The following is a 20,484-nucleotide window of genomic DNA, read 5'->3' as shown; positions in this document are numbered from 1 at the left end:
AAACTATCAAACTATCCGAAAATCGTTTGTGCTCTTTTCTTAGGAAAGTGATATGAACTGGTTCACTTTGTGACTCATTTTCTTGAGTGGTACAAATAGAAGGGCATCGCGTATGTCATCTAATCATTTAACAAAAACTGTGTATCTCTTTGTAAATACATTTAACTTACACGAACATTTTTAGGGCAGTGTAGTCCACGGGCCAGAGAAGGTTCTCGATACCAAAGAGTAGCTTTCTCCATTTTTTTAGTGGACTTAATATCAGTAACCAGGGAAAATGACAACAACAAAGAAATGTTCGGGCAAATGCATGAAAAAAGAACCCAATGAAGTAAAAACAGAGCAATCAATCAAAACTGGTGGTAACTTTACATCACAACGATTCAGTAACAAATGGAGAAAGTTATTAATAAATATCGTAACGTAAGGAACAGAAAAAGGAAAGTAAGATACACTTTTTTTAGAACTGTCGCAATTAACTAAATATTGTACATCTTTCTTGTTTAAATTGCAAGAAATTTTCACAAATAATGTAAGAATTTAATTGTCAATTATTATTAAGTAAATAGTAATGAAAAAAAAACCTTGCAAAAAAAGTATCTCTTGCAGTTTCTGCCTTTGTTAGTGCTATGGGAATATAAATTAATTTACCACCCACAGGGGGGGGGGGAGGGAGGGGGAGAATGTTCTCCATAAAAGAACAAAGGGATAAACTATTATTATCTGTAGGGGATAAGAATAGTAATGGATACCTCTTGCATTGCTGTACATAAAATGCTCTGAGAAAAACTCATCTTCAGATGACGTTGGTGAATGAAGAGTTACTAATAAAATATGTAAACGCACTGGGCGGTCAACTTTGCACCTTATTAACAAACTTTTTTCCATAAATGGAATCAGTCGGAACTGTTGCTGGATAAAGCCTCCTAATAAAACACGTGCTGAAATTTTGCCCATCGTCTTCCATTGCTGGATTGCGTTGTTTTCCCATCAATATCATCTGTTCCCGAAGGAAGTGAATAACGTACACCACGATCGTGAGTGTACATGCTGGCGTTACTCTAAAAAAAAACAACAATCAAACGAAAAAATACAGTAAAACCAGCAATTAACGTATTCACAGAGATTGCAGTTTCTGGATATCTTCTACAGCGCTCCTTGGCTGGATTTCCGAAATTCGAAAAAAAAAAAACCGAAAACCGCAAAACTTACACTAACACATCAGATGGAGCACCGCCAAGTTCTGTCCAGTCAAATATATGGATTTTTTTTGGATACCTTAAAATACCGAGAACTTTTTATACTGCACACCTTTTATTTTACATGTTACAGTATTGTTATCATAGCGATGAATGGGCATTCTACGCCCAGAGCTTGTCTTAAGCTTTACTTTGAGCCTTATTGGTGAAATGAGAGTGACTTTGCTCTAGGCTGAAATCAAGACACCTGACATCTCCACAAATGTTAATGAGTGAAAAAAGTGACTATTGCAATTAGGTAACCTTGCCCAAACCAGCAAAACTTTCCCTAACATAATCTCAAAAATAACGTAACACAAACATAACATTATCTATTCGTTTGGAATTATTCAGCACACTAGGACGAATATGGAAAGACTATCGGGCATCAATTGAATTAACATCCGATAGCATCTCGAACTGTGAACAGGACCCTGAGAGTGACGCTAAATGAGTACGCTTCAAATTTCGAGTCTCCTGACTGAGGAAAACACCATGTCTCAGAGGCTTTTTTCCAAATATTTTCACAATTCTTTTATTAATTTTTTTTTTCGAATTTCTGTAGTTCTTAGCAGTAGAAACAAAACAAGAATGTGAATATTGCAAAGAAAAGCTCGTCCATGGAAAAGCGCCAACGTTTGACTGAGAGGTTTGAAATTTCAGAATTTAGACCACCTGTTCATGGTCTAAAATTCAAATTCAGTTGAAAGATTTCTTAGGACTAGAGGATATTAGGATCACACAGTTCTAACTCAATTTAGTCATCTCAAATAAAAAATTTTTCAAAAGTTCTCTTCTATTGTTCAATCGCATGTCATATTTAAACGATGTTAAAATGAGTGAGCAACGCGGCGTAAAAAAACAAAAACAAAAAACAAAAAACAAGCAACCCAGAAAGAGCGAGCCTCTATTAGTATAAAAGTTTTATATTCAAATGATGGTCATTAATAGCTGTTAGGACCTGTCAAGTCTCTCATTTTCAAACAATCTATACGATACCTTATCATATTGTGGTGACGAAGGGGTTGGAAGACACGCTAGAAATTCTTCAATGGTATAATTTGGGAGCAACATACATCATAAGTTAAGTAAGGTAAGGATAAAAAGAACTTGAACACGTTAGATGACAAAAGAGAACTTGTCACATTTGCAGCGTCATTAACTTAAATGAACTTCACAGTCGCCCAATTGTTAGTGTCATGCAGAGTAATAAATTATTCAATTTTTTCTGGAATTTCGTGATTTTGTTTGCATTTCCGTAGAATATTTCTGCAATTTACTTGGCCTGATCCTGAACTTAAATTCTAATTGTAGCTTCATCTCTGCACTCAAGTTTATACGTTGTTCTCGAGTAATGGAATCTTGTTTACTATGAACAAATTAACTGCATCCCACATCATCAATATTTGCTTTGCTTGGAACGGACAATTTGACGTTCATGAAGTTTAATTATGTTTTCCTTATTTTGCGAATGGGTTTCTTTAGTTAGGCAATGGATTATGAAAAAATGAGAGGGATATGTTATGAAAATACTCCTAAGAACTGATTTGTAAGTAGCTTTCGTATGTTTGTAGTTTAAATTAACCAAACCTTATTTCGTGCCTAAAAACTAATAGTTTAAACCGATTAGTTTTCATCTAAAATTAATGAAACAAGTATCTTAGCCATTGGTTGGCAAACATTGCAAACAGAACGACTATAATACTTTAACTTCCGGCCCGAATATTGTTGAATTCAATACTTGCGAGGAGCCAAAACAGAAACGATGGAGTTCTTTTTTTGATGTTAATTATTATACATTGACTTAAAACAAACGGTTGGTATCGTAATCATAGTTATAATGCCCTGGTGAAAGACAGTATTTTTAACTCGGTAGCAATCAGGTTGTTGAGGACCGCATTTCTTATATTTATCAGCTCTTAAGTTTGACTTAAATCCCAAAATAGCTTTTGGTAAGTAGTTGACGGCAAACTAACTACGGCTACCTTTTAGGATTTAGTTTCCAAATATCACCTATGAATGCCATCCATAGAAGGCCTGTGTATTTGTTTTAACACGATGGTGGTCGAATTCTTCTTTGTTTCTACTTTCCCTCGACTGTTTGGGGTTCTTTGCGGTGCCTTAGAAAAGATTAAACGGAAAAAAAAAATTGTAGCAACTGTCGTGCGGGAACTTACTTTATTCTCTATGTATAGAGGGCTGAAGTAGTCTCTCTAAGACTATCTAAACAATTAAAACAAACAATTGATAGCGTTCATATAAGTTTCGGCTAGAACGGAATTATGAGGTTCATTTTGGATAAATGATTCGAAACAACTTTTCTCTCAACTGTTGATAACTGAGTCAAAAAATGTTTTTTGGGGAATAAATAGTAAGAGAATAAATTTCAAATTCCTTGACCAATCGTACTTCTTTTCTGCTTTGAGAAGTGGAATCTTCAGGAATTAATTATTTTCAAGTCACACAGGTGTTTTTATCTCGGACTCAAGTTTCAATGCACAAGGGCTGAGCATTGAGAAACGAAGCTACTTGGCAACAATTTGACGCGAAGTGCGTATATAGATTCTGGAGGGCTTTTCTTAAGTATGTCAACACATCATTCTGAAATATCTGAGGGCACTCGTTTTTGAACATGAGATGAAATATATATCTTTTAGGCTTAAAAGTTTCTGAGAGCTGATCTGTCTGTCTCCCTGACGTTGAAGAGTGCGGGGGCTCTAAGAAATAATTTTGTGTTTATCATTCGTCTTTCCTTTTCAGGGTGAGTAAAGTTCTCTCTTATTACTAATATGAAAAAATATATATTTTACTCTGTGCAAATACAAAGTTCAAATCGAACGTGCTTTCTCTGTGTACTGATACATTAAAAAAAAAAATTCAAAGCGTTGAGCCTGAACATATCCAGGTGCAAAATATTTATTAAGGACTTCAAAGGAGCGAGCACCCATCTTTTGCCACACATACACGTAGCTGGTAAATGACAAATATTGATAAAATAATCATTTCAAATGCTTTTCAGTCCTTTTTCGCAAAGCAACTCTAAACTGGTAAAGGAATGCGACTAAATTTTTCAGGAAAAGAAAAATATTTTGCTTTTATGAATAAGATTCTAACCTTATTATCTTTGCTTTCTCGAATGGAACTGAATAGCGAAACAGAAGCTAAAAAATTAGAAACAAATTACATCTAAACAAATTACTGAATAGACAATTTTTTACCATCAAATAACAACTTTGAGATTCGATTAAACGGTACAGAAATCATATAAAGAGTTCTGCCGTGCATAACGTTATAAATATAATCAATACCAATGCTTTGCTCTAATTAAACTGAACTTTTTCAATTAAAAAGCCTCATTTCAATCGATGATTCATAATGTAAGTTCAACCTCATATCCTCTCTCTTAAATTAATATGGAAGATGAATCAAATCATTTTGTTCAAAACGAATCTTCAGCGCAAAAGTTCTACGTTATTGTTTTATACAGCTAAAAGAAAATTGCGAGCGCGGTAATATTAAGGTAAGGAAAAAACGGAGTCTTGTTTTAACCTTTTTTCCTGTCAACTTGCTATTAGATGAATATTCTCTCCCATAAATCGAACGGTCACGATCGATATGTTTTGTATCGCCAAAATATTGCAACTCAAAACAACAATGGATCAAGACAAACTCTAAAAGAAATCTGTGGTTGTGACAGAACCCATACCGACAAATATTGACTAAGGAGTCTTTTTAACAGTAGTGTAAACTCCTATTTATAACTCTGTAGTAATCGTGTACTATTTTCACCCGATCAAAAAAAATGACGTAATTTATAATGAACTCACTGCATCAAAATTTTAACTGTGCAATGTTTTTCAAAGCTTTGCAAATATCAAATAGAACAAACTCTGTATAAGTTATGTAAGTCTCAGCCTCGGCCTCTGCATTTCGTAAACAAGTTGCAAAGTACCATACTATGATATGTCAGCATATTATACTGAACTATTTATGAGCATCTGCTTTGAGCAGAAGTTCGACATGTCTTAGCTTAATAGCCCATAAGAAATGATAATCGATTCTTGTGACGTTGCTGAGGGCAAGGAGTTACAAAGAAAATTGCGTGCAAGAGATAACATCCTTTCTTGCTTCGTATTAATTTTTTTATTATTCCTTTGGGGTGAGGTCGATTCCAGCTATCTTTGTTGTGAAAAAATGAAGGGTTTTCTTTGTTTTAGAGAATTATTGCTGGTTACAACCGCAAGATTCTTGCTGTGTGTTATGATATTTGAAAATATATTTCAAGCCATCACGATAAGAAATCAAGTATAATTAATCGCGAGAACTTCGCAGAAATGCAACTGGAATTGTCTACTGTGTCTACAAATACAGTTTAAATATAAAAATATTGAAAACACCATGCTTTTTAAATTGAATAGTTTTAAACTCCTTTTTCTTCGATTTTGAATGATGCCGAAAAAACAAGCATTTCTTTGTTCTTTTCAAACTTATGTAACACGGAATTCACTTAAAGACGTGCAGGTGTTCTCTCTTTATTCATATTTCAACAATACAGGACGCCTTTTCTCCCGTTAAATTTTAACGTTTTCATTCACACGTCCCTTTTTGTTTAAGTTTATGAAATTGTTTACACTTGATGACTCGTGTCCACGAAATAGTTTATAACATAATGATGATACGGAAATAAAGCATAACTGAATTAAATAAAAGTGTAGAGGTTCGATGTGTATGAATTAAATCGTTTATTTGAGCTCATAATTACTTATTTGTTGCATAAAAACCGCGTGCCTGTAAGAAACAGAAGCGTGTTATTCCTTATTCTTATTCTACCTTTCAGGACCTAACGGAGTCCTTTTCTTAATTGGTAATTTACATTCTCTAACGGCGGATGGCAAGTTTAAGAAAACAAAATATGTTTCTATCCACCAAAGGTAACACTCGATACACTTATACTGCTACGAAACGTTCTGATATTTGCAAATAAATTCTAAACCGTTCCAAGCCCGAAAAAAAAACAGACATATATTCTCATGGACCAGACAGGAGTAAGAAATGAGTTATTGATAAAAGTTTTTCTATTGACTGCTGTGACTGCAATTAAAGAAATATGAGACAACAAATGCTTATGACAGCATCCTTTTAGAAATGTTTTAAATTTCTTGCAGGAAAGATGTTGCACCTTAACAGGTAAGCCAGTTTTTAGTTAACACTCCAAGAATGAAAAACTTTATTTAAACTATTTGGAATATACAAATTCTTCCTTTTGAGAAGAAAAAAAAAAGACATGTATTCTCATGGACCAGACAGGAGTAAGAAATGAGTTATTGATAAAAGTTTTTCTATTGACTGCTGTGACTGCAATTAAAAAATGTAAGACAACAAATGCTTATGACAGCATCCTTTTAGAAATGTTTTTAATTTCCTACAGGAAAGCTGTTGCACCTAAACAGGTAAGCCAGTTTTTAGTAAATACTCCAAGAATGAAAAACTTTATTTAAACTATTTGGAATATAAAAATTCTTCCTTTTGAGAAGAAAAAAAAAAGAAAAAAAAACAGACATGTATTCTCATGGACCAGACAGGAGTAAGAAATGAGTTATTGATAAAAGTTTTTCTATTGGCTGCTTTGACTGCAATTAAAGAAATATAAGACAACAAATGCTTATGACAGCATCCTTTTAGAAATGTTTTTAATTTCTTACTGGAAAGGTGTTGCACCTGAACAGGTAAGCCAGTTTTTAGTTAACACTCAAAGAATGAAAAACTGTATTTAAACTATTTGGAATATACAAATTCTTCCTTTTGAGAAGAAAAAAAAAAGAAAAAAAAAAGACATGTATTCTCATGGACCAGACAGGTGTAAGAATTGAGTTATTGATAAAAGTTTTTCTATTGACTGCTGTAACTGCAATTAAAAAAATATAAGACAACAAATGCTTATGACAGCATCCTTTTAGAAATGTTTTTAATTTCTTACAGGAAAGATGTTGCACCTTAACAGGTAAGCCAGTTTTTAGTTAACACTCCAAGAATGAAAAACTTTATTTAATCTATTTGGAATATACAAATTCTTCCTTTTGAGAAAAGAATAAAAGAAAAAATCGTCCAAACGAATTCGATGTGGCAGTGAAGATATCGCTTTCCAAAAATCTGACAGTTACAAAATATGGCCAAAATTTATCACATAGAACATTAAAAAACTACAATAAATCCATAGGGAAATTTTTTTCAATACAAGAGCTTCAAGCATGCTCCCTAAAAAATATCACCTTGGGAAGACCTGCGTATTTGTTTTAACACGATGATGGTCGAATTCCTATTTACTCAGAGGTTTTAAGGTTTTGCGGTGCCTTCGAAGAGATCAAATTTAAAAAGAATTGCGCTAAATTTGATGTGAGAAATTGCTTTATTATGTATGTTCAGAGGGTTGGAGTAGTCTTTAAGACTAGCACCTACGTTAAAAAAAACCAATTGATAGCTTTCAAATAGGTTTCGGCAAGAACGGAATCATGAGATTCACTTTGGATAATGACTCAATACTTCTTTTCGCTCAATTGTTGATAACTAAGTTCAGTCAAAATATATTTTTTGGGAATAAATAGTTAGATAATAAAGTTCAAATTTCTTGACCGATAGTACTTCTTTTCTGCTTTGAGAAATGGAATCTTCAGGACTTAATTATCTTCAAGCCGCACAGCTGTTCTCAGTCGGTTGTAATTTGCGTCCACAGAGCGTCTTTCCTATAATAGAGACCTCATGAGGAGGTTCGGGTAATTTCCATTCTATAAACTGATTAAAAACAAATGTCCTTAGGGCATCAATATTTAAAATTCGAAATTTTTGGTCATGGAACCATAGGGACTTTTGTTAAGTGTGTCAACACATCAGTCTGAAATGTTTGAGGGCATTCGTTTTTGAGCAGAGGTGCAATATATATCTTTCAGGCTTGAAAGTTTCTGAGAGCTGATAATCAAGTCACCCTGACTTTGGGGAGTGCAGGAGCTCTAAGGAATTATTGCGTGTTATTCATACGTTATTCCTTTTCAGGGTAAGTAAAATTCTCTGTTTTTATTACGATGAGAAAAAATGTTGTTTCTAGGCTAATACAACAGTATAATCGAGCGTGCTCTTCCGTGTATTTTCACATATAAAAAAAATTCCATGCGTCTGAGCTCAAACATATGAAGCAAAATATTTTTTTGAGGACTTCAAAGGAGCAAACACTCATCTTTTACTAACACACCCTACGACAAGACAATTTTTCACCGCTGAAGAACAAATTAGAAAGTCGTGTAAACATTAAACTTATAAAGGAATGAGACTACATCCAACAGGGAAAGAAAACATATATTGCGTTCATAAATAAGATTCCAACTTTATTATATTTGCTTTCTCGAATGGAACCGTAAGGAAAAAAGAAACTAAAAATGTAAAAATAAATTATTGACAAGACAATTTTTTACCTCTAAAGAACAACTTAGATATTCGTGTAAATGGTACAGAAATCATGTAAAGAGTTAAAAATAAAATCGAGACCAAAGGTTTGCCGCCGTTCAACTGGCCTTTTTTAGTTAAAAAAGCCTCATTTCAATCGATGGATTCACAATGCATAAGTTCGACTTCACATCTTCTCGCATAAACTGACATGGAAAAGGGGTCAAATCATTTCGTTAAAACTGAATCTTTAGCGCAAAAGTTGTGCGTCATTGTTTTGTGCAGCTGACGAAAAATTGCAAGCACAGTGATATTAAGATAAGAAACCTAAAAGATGTTTAAAAGAGTAAGCGTAAAAATAAAAAACAGACCAAAACAAAAAAAAACAAGCAACCCAGAAAAAATGATGGCGAGTCTCTATTAGTATAAAATGATCATGAATAGCTTTTAGTCATGTCCCTCATTTTAAAACAACTGTACGTGCACTTGAGGTGACGAATGGGTTGGAAGAAACGCGAGAAATTCTTTAGTGGTATAATTTGGGAGCAACCTACATCATAAAATTAAGCAACATAAGGATAAAAAGAACTTAACAAGTTAGATGACAAAAAAAAACCTGTCACAATTGCAGCGTCATTAATTTAAATGAACCTCACTGACGCTGAATTGTTAGTGACAAGTTGAGTAGTAAGTGATTAAAATTTTTCTGGAATTTCGTAAGTTTGTTTGCATTTCCGGACAAGTAAATTTGGCTAAATTTACTTGGCCTGATCCTGAACTTAAATGCGAATTATAGCTTTATCTCCGCACTCAAGTTTTTATGTCGTTTTCGAATAATGGAATCTTGTTTACTCCTGTCTGCTACTATGGAGCGTTCTCGCGAATTTTCGGGCGGGCCATTAATTAATCCATGACATGTATTATTATTATTCATCTGATAGATAGATAGATAGTTTTCAAAGTAAGATGTAACTTGGCGGGAATTCAACATTTACCAGTTGCGTCTTATCCTCAATATTTTCAGATTCAGCACAAGGAAAAAAGGATGTGGTGGCTGTTCTGCCATTTAAGATTCGTCATTTTCGCATCTGCCATGGAGTTTCTCACAGCTAATGATCAATGTAGGACCGAAGTAAATATACGAGGAATGGCTCTCAAGCGTTCTGTTTTCAAAAGGTGGTCAGTGGCGGCTCCTCATCTTTGTGATGTCAAATGTGGACAAGACATTACATGCCAAAGCTATAACTACCATAGAAAAAACCAAATATGTGAACTAAATAACCGCACCAAGGAGGCGAGACCAGAGAATTTCTTTTCAGCACCCGCGTGGTTTTACATCCGGCGATTGAACGGCAGAAGTGAGAAATCAAAGCTATTTCCATCTATGTGATTTCTATTTCTATAAATCTTCTTCATCCAGGAAGAACTAAGAAAAGGAAGTAAACGTAAAACATATTTTTACTTCAGCTCCCTTAGGCTCTATCCCTGAATTACCGGCGCTGTCTTGTCACGAAATAAAGGCAAGTGAAGGTAAACACATCATAAGCGGCAAGTATTGGCTTGATCCAACTTGTAAAGGAAAGGCAAAACTGATTCACTGTGATATGGTTCACGAAGGTAAGTGTTATAATTTTGTATGAGTTATTTTATTTTGTTACGAGTTATCAGTAACATGGAATTATTATAAATTATATTATTATTGATATGATGATCTTAATATTTGGTTTGGATCCGTTCTAGCGTGGATGTCTCTCTCAAGTTGCTCTAACTTAGCTAATGCTTCTCTTTCCACATTCCAGATATAGATGAATGTAAATATAACATCAGTAACTGCGATGTAAATGCAAACTGTACCAACACGTATAGTTCTTACAAATGCATATGTAAAGTGGGATACACCGGCGATGGACACTCATGTTCAGGTAAATTTGAAGATGACCTTATTAATATTTTCCAATAAAACCCATTTTTGTAAATATTCTCACGGTTTTCAGTAGCGTTACCCATGCATGTTTAGGCACAGAGTAACCATGGTTTACACCTGGCTTGTTTCAGAGCAGTCAGGTTGATAAATTAAACTATTTGTGCTGAAATATAATTTCGCAATATCTAATTCATGTAGCCCTAAAAGAGAAACATTTGTTTTATAATTTGTGATGATCAAAGGAAATAAACGACTATAAGTTATAAAAACGATAAGGTGCAAAAAGGTATCGATGATTTTCAGATATTGACGAGTGTAAAGGAAATCATTCTTGTCACGTGAATGCTATCTGCACAAACGCCAAAGGATTGTACGTTTGTACTTGTCACCCCGGATTTACTGGAAATGGACGCAACTGCACATGTATTTGATCCGTTTCTTTTGTAACCATTTCCATTAGAACGAAAAGCACTATCATCGTTGCAAGACTTGTTTTGCCAGCATACCTTTTATAAAAAAGAGATGAGTGTAGGCCTGAAGACAATGTTGATAATGACACAATTGTATTAAATTGACATTCAGTGGTAAAAAATCTCAACTGACAAAGGGAGACTTGATGGATGGGCTTACAGGACAGAACAACGGATTTAAACTCGCGGGGAACCAAGAAAAATTCTAGTGAGCGCTAAAGTGAAGCGCTTGCGTCTAGGACCCGAGAAAACAAGACCAAGGTTTCTAAGGTTATGCTTGGCAACTTCTTCTCAATTGCATAATTTAAAATTTATTCTTTTTTATGTTTATCGTTTTACAGATATTAACGAGTGTAAAGGAAATCACTCTTGTCACGCGAATGCTACATGCATGAACACCAAAGGATCGTATGTTTGTACTTGTCACCCCGGATATACTGGAAATGGAAGCGACTGCACAGGTACTTGATGCATCTCTTTTGAAAACATTTCCATCAGAAAAAAAACACTATCATATTTGCGAGACTTGTTTTACCAGCATACCTTGTATTGACCCTTTCACTCCTAAGATCTCATTAGTAATTCTCCTTACTGTCTGCCACACAATTCTTATGATGTCAGTTCTAAGAATTTGGTATTGAATCAATTGATAATCCCCAAGCTGATATTTTTCCTTATTCTCGTCACTTGTCTGTTTGATATTGTAATGATTTGGTAAGGAGAATTTCTTTCTTGGTCTTTAAAGGGAGTTAGGAGGTTAAGTAAACATTCAGTGTAAGGTAAAAAATCTCCACTGGTAAAGGGAGACTTGATAGATAGGCTTACAGGACAGAACAACAGATTTGAACTTGGGGGAACCGAGAAAAAAATCTGGTGAGTGGTTGTGTGAAGCACTTGCGTCTGGAACCACAAGACAACAAGACTAGGGTTTCTTACGTTGTGCTCGTCATGTTTACGATTTTACAGATATCAACGAGTGTAAAGGAAATCACTCTTGTCACGTGAATGCTACATGCATGAACACCCTTGAATCACATGTATGTCAATGTCATGCTGGATATACTGGAAATGGACAAAACTGCACAGGTGAATTTAATTTCTTTGCTACAATATTTTCAATAGTCCTGTATGCTTTCCGGCTACAGCGCCGCACCATTTAGCCGCGTTGCAAGACAATTAGGTAATTAATTACTCATTACTGGTTTTGATTGAGGCAGCCATTCTTCATGTTAAGAACCTCTTAGTTAATGTCCCTGACTTTTAAATGAACAATATTGGTGACTGATGCGTTGTTCTGCTTTAAAATTAACATTATCACAATGACTGACAGGAGCATGAAAATAAAATCGCTCGTTTGGCTCTGAACACTGTACAGGATGGATATGTAAATGATTTTCCAAGGCGCTACGTTCTCATTGACACTCAAGATATATTTGAGTGAAAAATTTGAAAATTATTATCATCAGGTTTTATAAAATAGTCAAGATACTACGAGCGCCCTGATTGGTCAGTAAACAATCGTTGATTGCACCGGTAAACCTGTGGAAAATTGAAGTTTATATGTGTAATGAAAGTAACACACCGCACTTTCTATCGGTTTACCAGCGTAGTAATTAAACGTCTTCAGATGTTGGGAAACCATTCGAAAAAAAAGTAGATCAATCGTCTCCAGCTCGTTCTCACAAAATCCAGCATGGATTCTATTGCCAGGAAACTGAGAGAAAGAGCGATAAATAAAGGTTCTACAAGAACTGCGGTGCTGCGTCGATGGTACGTTTTGTGGGAGCAGCAGGAACAAGTCAGTTGTTTCAGAGCCGATAGTTTGATAAACTGAAATATTCGTGATAAAATATACGTTTCAAATATCTAATTCGTAGAACACAAAAAAGAGAAAAACTGTTTTATTATGTATGATTATCAAAGTAAACACTCGACTGAGAGTCCGCTCATTTTTAAAGTGACAAACATAATGAAGTGTAAATATACATGTGGTTTCTCAGATATTGACGAATGTAAAGGAAATCACTCTTGTCACGTGAATGCTACCTGCACGAACACCAACGGATCCTATCTTTGTGAATGCCACCCTGGATTTCATGGAAATGGTCAAAGCTGCACAGGTGAATTTAATCTCTTTGTAATAATATTAAGAATATTCCTGCTCGAATATAACCTGAACCTGCTGAGGTGGCCATATTATTAGTTTGTCATATATAAACGATACTGGTTGTGCCCTAAGTCTGCCTTTGATGCATTGTCTGAAAAAGAAGGAGCTAAAATTCGGATCCTGCTGAGTTCATCTGGATCTTCAATATCACTGTTTTAGCCTCAAAGCCTTAAAGTAGTTAAAGACATGCCGAATTACAATATTTAATTCTTCTTCGCCTAAAAACACTGTAGGTACATTTAAGGTATCTTCAATCGAGTAGGTGAATAACAGACTAGTAATAACTTGCACGCTATACCTGTGGATCCATATCATTAAATAAAGCAATTTCAGCAGGAACTTTTGTTCTACTATTGCTAAGTTTTGTTTTTTAAGCAGCATTACCCATACATGTTTATGCTCGGAGTTGCCATGATGTACATCCGGTTTGTTTCAGAGCCATCATATTCGGAGATGTAAAAAAAAAAAAATTGGAGAAGAGAATATAATATCTAGGTTGCACGTTTCAAAAATCTAGTTCGTTAGAGAGAAAAAAAGGAAAGTTTTTTTCTTATTATTTGTAATGGTCAAAGTAATTAAAAATCGTTAGGTGACAAAATTAAAGTGCAAAATCCATTTACGGTTTCTCAGATATTGACGAGTGTAAAGGAAATCATTCCTGTCACGTGAATGCTAGATGCATGAACACCCTTGGATCACATGTGTGTCAATGTCATGCTGGATATACTGGAAATGGACAAAACTGTACAGGTGAATTTAATTTCTTTGCTACAATATTTTAAGATACGTTCGGCTACAGCGCCTCACCATTCAGCCGCTCGCGTTGCAAGAAAATTCGATAATTGATCACTCATACCTCGTTTTAATTCAAGCAGCCATTTCTCATGTTAAGGGCCTCTTAAATAAAGTTCCTGACTTTTGAATCAACAATTATGGTGACTGATGCATTGATATTCTGCTTTTAAATTAACTATATGTCAATAATTGACAAAAGCATGAGAATGAAATCGCTCGTTTGGCTTTGTGTACAAGATGGAGATGTAAGTGATTTTACATGGCGTTTTCGTCGACGCTTAAGATATATTTTAGAGGAGAAGTTTCAATTTTGTTATCATCAAGTTTTATTAAAATAGTCAAGACACTAAAACCTATTGTTGATTGCACCGGTAACCCACGGAAAATTGAAGTTTATGTTGTTTTCTCTCAGACGTTGACGAATGCAGCAAGGCTCATGCCGTCAAAATGAACGGATGCCATCCAAATGCATCTTGCACTAATACCCAGGGCTCATAAAACTGTTCTTGCAAACTTAAGTTTATTGGAGATGGTTTTGCATGTAAAGGATAGTTTGGTTTTTCATGAAGGCGATGAAATTTATATTTTGTTTCCCACGTTAAACGTAGCAGTAAATTGGCTTAGAGCTGACTTTCATCCGAAATTCACATCGAGGAGGCATAAATTTACGCTCCCTTATACACAAAAACGAAACAACTTTTGATTTTACATGACTATAAATAGTCATGTATAAGTTGAAGAAACGAATAAAGAGGCGATCCTCGCAGTTATGAATACCACTGAACTAGTAGTGAAAATAAGGCCTGAAAAAATTCAGGTCCGTACAGGATTTCAACCCATGACCTTTACGGTAAGGGTGCAACGCTCTACCAACTGAGCTAACAGGCTAACTGGGATCTGTTGGTTACAAATAAACCATCAAAGTGGTGAATACATGAATGTAAACATATGAAAATCATATATGTGGGCTGTTACTGCTAGTTTGATAGTATTCAAAACTGCGAGGATCGCTTCAATATTTATAACTTTTGATTACGTTTTAAAACTTTACACGAACTTTTACATAATGCAGAAATGATACTCCGTGGAACTTAAAAACCTTTAAGAATCTCTGACCTTAAAAGATTCCCCTATAATAACAGTTATGATCAATCAAACTCATTTGACTTTTGCAAGCCAATTTGCGTTATAATCATAAATTAATTGGATGATGCTTATAGGCAGAGAGTTATTACACAGTCTTGAGAGATAATTGTGTTATTACCAAATACCTCTGAGCTGGTATCGTTGTGTGGGAGGTGAGGATCAAAATTGTCTTAAACGCATGTGTTATCATCCAGTTGAGGTACAAACAACTACAGGCTTTGATGGGCGATTGATGATCGATCAATACTATCATTTCATTTTAGTTCTTTTGTACATCATCATTGTCCAACGCGAAATCCTCTTTAAAATTTATTTAATGCATATTTGTTCTTGTAACACACAAGTTCTATCTGGTTGTTATCTAACTGATTGACTTGAAAAATGTCAACAGCAACAAAAATGTTATCATTGGTACTGCAACATTTTTTAATGTTTATTTATTTTAATAGCCGACCTATGTTATTATCATCAAAACCTGAGTAAGCCGATAGAAAGAGCAATTACGCTACACCGGGATTTGACGTGTACTACTTGGCCCCTTAATTAATGTAAAGTCACTTGTCTTCTTAAGTACAAGTTTCACCACTGATTGACAAGCTGCTAGAATTATAAGACGTTAGAAAAGATCTTGAACCATTCATGTTCATAAACTAAGTCCTGTTGCAATTATTTCGCTTTGTAGCCGATCCTTGCTATCATTATAAAAACCTGAGTGAAGCCAGTAGAAAGATTAGTTACGTAAGTGGTTTCGAGCCGTGTGACAAACTACTCCCTGAGGGATGGTATCGTTTCGTGGGACCTGCAGGAACAAAAATGCCAACAACGCGTGTGCAAGCATTCAGTTGTGGTACAGACTGGCCAGGCTGGTTGGATGGTGCTCATCCTACAGTGGAAGATGGTGACGTTCTCCGGACGGTCTGCTTTAGTGATCGCTCTAATGGTTGCAAATTCTCAACAAATATTGTTATAAAAAACTGTGGATCCAACTTCATCTACAAACTTAAACACCCATCTCATTGTGAGTCACGCTTCTGTAGTACAGACTGAATGTAAAGCAAATATACTTCGCGTAGTAAGGGGACTCATAAATCGCTCCGTAGGTACATGTGTACAAGGTTTTGACATGCCACGTATTCAACTTTTCTTCTCTATCGTCAACATTATCAGCAGATTTTAACTTTAGTGGCAAACAAGTATTTATTTCATTAGAATGATAATTCTCATCGGATAGCCTTTGTCATTGAAGAGAAAATTGCCCGAAGAATCTTTAAAGTAATCTTCAAGTAAAATCTGCAAGGCACAAACTCTCAAGCTTATGGTTTTCGAGCCTTTTATGTTTTTGTTTTTTTAGTTTTTTTCATCCTTCAATTGCTGTAATTATAAACCATGATTATTTTAGCGTAGGTCAGTGGAATACAAACAGGCGCTATCTCTCGTTATAGGCGTAGAAAAAAAGTTATGACAGTCAAAATCCGATGTCCTTTGAAATTACAAAAAGTTGACATAATAATAGTGACTCAGTATTTTGAAACGTTGAACCAATTTTCAGACACAGTCAGCAAAATTCAATGGTTTAGCCTGCGTAACCGTGTGTTAAATGCATTAATTTGAAATTAATGGATCGCTTACACCTCACGCTTATTTTGAATCCAAGTTAAAGATCTTCGCGCAATGACTTCAAAGTGTTCCTATACAGCTTATTTAACTAAGCGAACGGGCACTTCATTCATTCCAGACGAAATTTGTTAAAATAATTTTATTTAGGTAATCACGCGTTTCCAGTGCAATTTGGGATAAAACAGAACAAGAAAATTTTCAACGACTGACCAAACTGCATGAACCCGTAGGGCGAGTGCACCGTTTAAGTACATCACCAAAAATATTTTACAGGAATGTTGAATGTGAAATCAAAATCAGAGTTTCTCACGGTGAAGTTTTCCTTTTTTATAGTGCAAACATGTTCAAAGAATTCTATGAAAAATAATAAGCGCAGAAAAGAAACCCATCCCACCACAACCCCCAAAGGCTACTGCCTGATATTTCAATAGTCTAGCTAGGAGTAGTCTTCCAATCATTTCATGTTCATTTGTCTCTACTTAACAAGAAGAGACCTGAACACAAAGCAAATGGGGCAAAGCAAGGCGAGTTTCTTGACAACGTATCAAAATATAAAAAAAAATCGTCGGTGGACTTTTCCAAGCAAAGTGATATGAGATAGGTCACTTTGTGGCTCAGCTTCTTGAGTGGTGTAAATATAAGGGCATCGTGTATATTATCTCATTATTTAACAAAAAATGTGTATCGCTTTGTAAATACATTTATCTTACACGGATTATTTTCAGCTGAATTTCATAACACGAACACGACAATAAATGTTAAGGGCAGTGTGGTCTATGGGTCGGAGAAGGTTCTCGATACCACTCATCTAATGAAAGGTTGTGTGAAAGACTTTTCAAATTCGCTTGATAGCAATCACGAAAGAGTAGCTTTCACCATTTTTTAGTGGAGTTAATGTCAATAACCAGGGAATTATAACAACAACAACAAGGAAATGTTCGGGCAAATGCATGAAACCAGAACCCAGTGAAGTAAAAACAGAGCCATAAATCAAAACTGGGTTTAACTTTACATCGCAACGATTCAGTAACAAATGGAGAAAGTTATTGAAAAAGATTTTAATGTAAGGAACAGAAAAAGGAAAATAAGGTAATTCTTAACTTAATATTAAACATTTTTCTTCATTAATTGCGAGTAGTTTTCACAAGTAATGTTTGAATGATTATGAAGTTAATAGTAATAAAAAAAAACCTTGCAAAAAGACATCTCTTGTAGTTCATGCCTTTATTGGTGATAAGGGGATGAACATAAATTTGATACCCGCAACGGACAAGGGGGGGAGGGGGGGGAGTTCTTCATAAAAAAAAAATGGGAGAAATCATTGATATCCTTAGGACCTGAAAATAATAGTGGATACCTTTTGCATTGTTTTATATAAATTGCCCTGAAAAAATATCACATTTACATGCCGCTGGTAAATGAAGTTAGTGGTCTTTAAGATTAACATATACATCTGAAAAAAGCTATCGATAGCGCTCATGTAAGTTGCGGCAAGAGCGGAATCATAAGGTTCACTTTGGATAAATGATTCGAGAAAACTTTTCTCTCACTTTTTAATAACCGAGTCAAAAAAGTCAAAAAGAAATAATTTTGGAAATAAATATTAAGAGAATAAAGTTCAAATTGCTTGACCGATCGTATTTCTTGTCTGCTTTGAGAAGTGGAATCTTGAGGACCTAATTATCTTTAAGCCGCACAGATGTTCTTAGTCGGTTGTGATTTGCATCCACGGGGTGTCTTTCTGTGAATAATGAAACATTTTGCTTTCATTACATAGGAGAAATTTCCGTGTTTTCTGCCTAAATAATTGCTGTTTTGAAGCCAACATTCTACTGTGTCTGGAAAAAAGATTCAGAAAATATTTTTAAAAATTGTGCATCAGGTTTCATCCGGTTTTTTTTCGTGCTTGGAAACCCTGATGAAACCCTCACGCTCGCTTTTGAAATAGTACATCAAACGCATACAGCCGTGGTGGATTGTAAAATCTATAGGAACGAAAGAGAAAAGGAAAATGAATGAAACTACAGTACTTATGTCATTTTTTTTTCTTTTCAAAACCGCGATCGCTTTTAAATCAAAGTTTTCCAAAGTTGTCATGATATACAAAGCCGCTCTTGATTTTGGATGATGTCGCAAACAGGCATTTATTATTACGTTCCAAAATGAAAAAAAAAAAAAAAGGAATATAATTAAACACGTTCGGGGGTTCTTTCATTCATATTTCAAGAAAGCAGGACGCCCATGAGTTGTGAAAGGAAAACAGTGTGAGGTGCGTGTGAGGTATATACGTGCGTTTTATTTCATCATATAAAGGTTCCTCTAACGTTTTTTTTTGTCTTAAAGCTGATAAAAATTCTAAGAAAACCCCCTGTTTTATTTTACCCTAAGTTACACTTTAGAAACTCATACAACTTCGAAAAGTTGCAACGTACATTTTTTAACAGATTCTAAATTTTAAGGACAAAAACACAGCGCATTATTATTCTCAACGACAAACAGGAACCAGAAATTAAACGAGAAACAAGCGCCGATGACGCATCGCTTTTAGAGGGTTGATCAACGACAAACAGGAACAAGAAATGAATTATTAAGAGCATGATATATAGATATTGACTATTGTGACAGTAACTACCGTTATAAGTGCCAAAGAGAGCATCGTTTTTAGAGGGCTTTTTATCCTCGCTTAAAACTCTGGAGGAAGCGCGTTACATGCTAAAAAAAAAGGTAAGCCAGTTTTTTTTTTTTGACGCTAGCACGTTAAAAATCTGATAATGAGACACTTTATTAAAATCATTTGGACATAGTGTAATACTCATTCCTTTCTGAAGATAGAAGAAAAACATTTTTTTGCGAATAACTGCGATGAGATGATCCTCTCTCCCGACGTCACTGAAACTTCAGACCCATATTCTTTTTATGCAGTTCTCGCAGCTATGTAATGGGATAAGATGTTGCAATTACTATGATATATCTAATTTCTCTAACTAAAAGAGAAAGGATCTTTCTAGTCGAAGGATTCACGACGTGGGCTTTCTACCACTTATTTCAAGTAACTTGTTCAAACAGGATATGTTAATTAAATATGAAAACTGTCTTTATCAAATGTCCAATTTTAAGTTTGCAATGCAGCATAGTAGACGTAAGGTGTTGCTGCTCGAAACAGAAAACTTTTACATTTGAAATCTTGGGCAGGGAATAAGAAACGTTTAACTTGTCTTTGTTTTTTTATGGACTTTCTTCAACTTTCTATGACTTCCTGTGTGACGCAAGGTTTTAGAACACTTTATTTTTTTAATGTTGCACATGAGAGAATTCTTCAATTTGTCAATTTAGTTTAATCATTGCGCGAAAGCATCGCATTTGACATTCATATCCTAGCAGTGTACATGAAATTTGTCACCACGCACATAGCCTAACGGCTTAGCCTGCCACGAGTTGGTAGAACATCCGAGGTACTAATCACAAGGTGATAGGTTAGACTCCTATTGCGAGCACTCTGAGTTCTTTTTCTCCGAGTATGCCTGTGTCATTCACTCAAATATCATCTTTTAAAAGACTTCGATGTTTCCATGAGCACTCCATTTCGTATACCGTATGTACACGGACGATTCGTAAACATCACCTTGCATCGTCATCCATGGAAGGTCTGTGTATTTAGTTTAGGAATGTTGATGGTTGAGTGTCCAAAAGTCT

General features: G+C 35.0%; 2 protein-coding genes across 2 annotated transcripts in view; both read left to right on the top strand.

The window, feature by feature from the left end:
• The window catches only part of LOC149053329 (pancreatic secretory granule membrane major glycoprotein GP2-like), a 7,524-nt gene extending 6,928 nt beyond the window's left edge, over window positions 1–596 (top strand). The window contains exon 3 of the mRNA XM_089182787.1: window positions 1–596. This exon is cut by the window's left edge and continues 1,649 nt beyond it. The gene's annotated coding sequence lies outside the window, so the exon portion shown is untranslated.
• Window positions 597–3,485: 2,889 nt separating this feature from the next.
• LOC149053328 (uncharacterized) lies at window positions 3,486–17,981 on the top strand. The gene is made up of 8 exons (XM_089190518.1): window positions 3,486–8,286; window positions 9,697–10,030; window positions 10,140–10,289; window positions 10,472–10,594; window positions 11,408–11,527; window positions 13,067–13,186; window positions 13,864–13,983; window positions 15,857–17,981. The coding sequence occupies exons 2-8, from the start codon at window positions 9,718–9,720 to the stop codon at window positions 16,219–16,221; spliced, it is 1,311 nt and encodes a 436-aa protein (XP_089046644.1). The 5' UTR covers window positions 3,486–8,286; window positions 9,697–9,717; the 3' UTR covers window positions 16,222–17,981.
• Window positions 17,982–20,484: the final 2,503 nt, after the last annotated feature.

Source organism: Pocillopora damicornis, chromosome 1, assembly GCF_964200805.1.
Source record: "Pocillopora damicornis chromosome 1, jaPocDami1.2, whole genome shotgun sequence".
In the NCBI taxonomy this organism is placed as follows: Eukaryota; Metazoa; Cnidaria; class Anthozoa; order Scleractinia; family Pocilloporidae; genus Pocillopora; species Pocillopora damicornis.
This window is presented reverse-complemented; position numbering and strand designations above follow the sequence as displayed.

Bases quoted from the DNA above. Each gene is read 5' to 3' on its own strand.
- LOC149053328 (XM_089190518.1), top strand. From the start codon at position 9,718: ATGTGGTGGCTGTTCTGCCATTTAAGATTCGTCATTTTCGCATCTGCC. The intron at 11,528-13,066 runs GTACTTGATGCA...GTGGTTTCTCAG, and splicing joins AAATGGAAGCGACTGCACAG to ATATTGACGAATGTAAAGGA. The intron at 13,984-15,856 runs GTGAATTTAATT...TTCGCTTTGTAG, and splicing joins AAATGGACAAAACTGTACAG to CCGATCCTTGCTATCATTAT.